Source organism: Cryptosporidium hominis, assembly GCF_000006425.1.
Source record: "Cryptosporidium hominis TU502 chromosome 5 CHRO015011, whole genome shotgun sequence".
In the NCBI taxonomy this organism is placed as follows: domain Eukaryota; phylum Apicomplexa; class Conoidasida; order Eucoccidiorida; family Cryptosporidiidae; genus Cryptosporidium; species Cryptosporidium hominis.
Window position 1 is genome coordinate 1,342 of NW_666902.1, and position 2,413 is coordinate 3,754.

A 2,413-nucleotide genomic window follows, 5' to 3' on the forward strand; every position below is an offset into this window, starting at 1 on the left:
CCCTCCATTACACTTATGTTTTTTGTTTTGCATGCAAATTATTGTCATTTATACCCCACACCCTCTCAAACATAACTTTAAAATTTAAACTTTATGTGCGCCAGGGTTGGCAAATATTATCGCGCGTCTTGTCTCCTCAATATATATATTATACAGGGGGTTGATCACAAGAATAAACAAAGTAAGAGGTTACACGGCGTTTATGTTAGAAGAGCAGGACGTAAATGTAATAAATTTCGTGAAAATAGTTGCTCGGCAAGTTGTATTCCGATTATAGTAAGGGTAAATAGGTAAATTTGCTTTACAAAAGAATATATTAATAAGTGAGGACAAGCTAATATTTAGAAAAAAAAAGTTCAATAAATAACTGGAGAATATTTGAATTGAAAGATGATAAAACTATTTATTTCTGTTTTCTTAGTCACTTCAGGGCTGGCAGTTAAAGGCGAACAATTAATTAGGTGCGACTCAAGTCCAATGAACCTTTGTGGTTCAGATTTAATAATTTACAAATCTGAATGTGATTTTTTGGCTTCAAAGGCTAGATTAAGCGACTTGACTATTCTTGATTTAACTGATTGTATTAATGGTAATTTTAGCGAGTTGAATGTTACAGAGAGTAGTTCAAACTTAGATAATAGGTCATTAAGAGGGAGCAGTATAACAAAGAAAGATTCAGATAAAACTTCTGAAAATGTAATTTTATCACTGAAAAATGATACAGAAATGAATTTACCTGAATTAATGGATGATAATAACGAGAATATAGTTAACACTTATACATTTGTTAATGGTTCTACTTCAGATAAAAAGCATCTCCAAGACATATCACTGACAGATTCTATATACAATAATGGAAATAATATATCAAATGCATTTTACATGGGTAAACATAGTCCAATTTTTCAAAATATTAACAAGTATAATGTGAAAATGATTAATGTTATCGTAGAGAATTTTGATATCTCTACATTTATTTTATCAAATGGTAAATATAATCTTTCAAGATTTTCAATGCTAGTCTTAGAGTCTGTTATTAAGATATTGAAAAACCAAAGGTCAAAGATAGATAATTATTTGTCTCAATTGAAAAGTAAAGAGTTAGGAAGCGCGGATAGCGATAATGCAACATATCCTTATAAAGTTATGGTTAGAAGAAACGATTCAAGTATAATTGGTCAGAAGGAATACGACGGTTTGAACGTGACATTCAAGTTTTCCAACTCAAGCAATGCAAATAGTTTCTTAGATTCACAAATATTAACAGATTTAGCACTTAAATATTCAAGCAAGGTTAATGTTAGTAGTTTCAATGGTAATGAAAATACTTTTAATATTAGTAGTATTGATAATAACCATAAAAAAGCTATTAGTAATAGATTACTGGTTGCTTCAGAAAATGAATATGCTCCTATTAAAGAAATTGACTCCAATTTAACCGATAGCTACTTTGTTGTTGATAATTGCGAAGTAAATATTCCACCTTATCAAGGAGCTCCGTTGGTTCCCAATTTCCATTGTATCTTTCCCCAAAACTCTACAGGTAACAATTTGGAAGTTGTTTACAATAGTATTCTTAGTTGGAGCCAAGTGGCCTTTATGAACACATTTGGAAATAATTCAAATTTAAGTTTGATTCCATACAAAATATTCAATCCAATCATGAACGTAACTAGTTTGTCAGGAGGTAATATCAGAGTTTTGTCAAGCAATCAATCTTGGGAGGGTGAAAGTCAGGAGAAATTTGTTTTGGATTTCTTTGATTTATTATTATCCCCATTGAATTTTACAAATGAGATAATGGACCTCGAAATTGGTGAGATCTTTGTGAACTTTGATTTTAGTCTCTTATCTAATGGTGACTTTATTGACTCTTCGGTCTCAAATGTCAATGATACAACCACTTTGGAAGAAATAGATGAGATTTTTAAGTTAGACTCTATTTTAAAGGATTTAAATTTAATTCTGAAATCCAATAACACAGATAACTCTACGTTATCAAGTTCATTGAGAATCACAAGTGAAACATTACCAAAAATAGACTCAAATTATACAACTGATGGCATATATAGAGATTTCCCTCCTGCATTTGATAGGGTAAGAGGACCAGATTGCGTAGTTAAATGTGATGATAATGTTGACTTACATTGTGCAAACGACGGAATAGCATACAAGAACCTTTGTGAATTCAGAAATGCTCAATGCGATGATCAAAGCTTAATTTTTGTTGGCTTTGGAAAATGTTTGCCTTTAGTTATTAAAACTTAATAATTAGGCTATGATATAATAATGAATGTTTAATGAAGACTGGAGTAATTAGATACTATTAATCATTTCATTATTTCAAATTCAAAGTGAGGTGAAGCTCGTAATTTAGTAATTAAAAACATCCTAGAGTCTCCTTAATTTTGTG

General features: G+C 30.5%; 1 protein-coding gene across 1 annotated transcript; it reads left to right on the forward strand.

Annotated features, from left to right (window-relative positions):
* Positions 1-390: 390 nt before the first annotated feature.
* Chro.50034 (hypothetical protein) lies at positions 391-2,268 on the forward strand. Its single annotated transcript, XM_660259.1, has 1 exon — positions 391-2,268. The coding sequence occupies one exon, from the start codon at positions 391-393 to the stop codon at positions 2,266-2,268; it is 1,878 nt and encodes a 625-aa protein (XP_665351.1).
* The last annotated feature ends 145 nt before the right edge of the window (positions 2,269-2,413 follow it).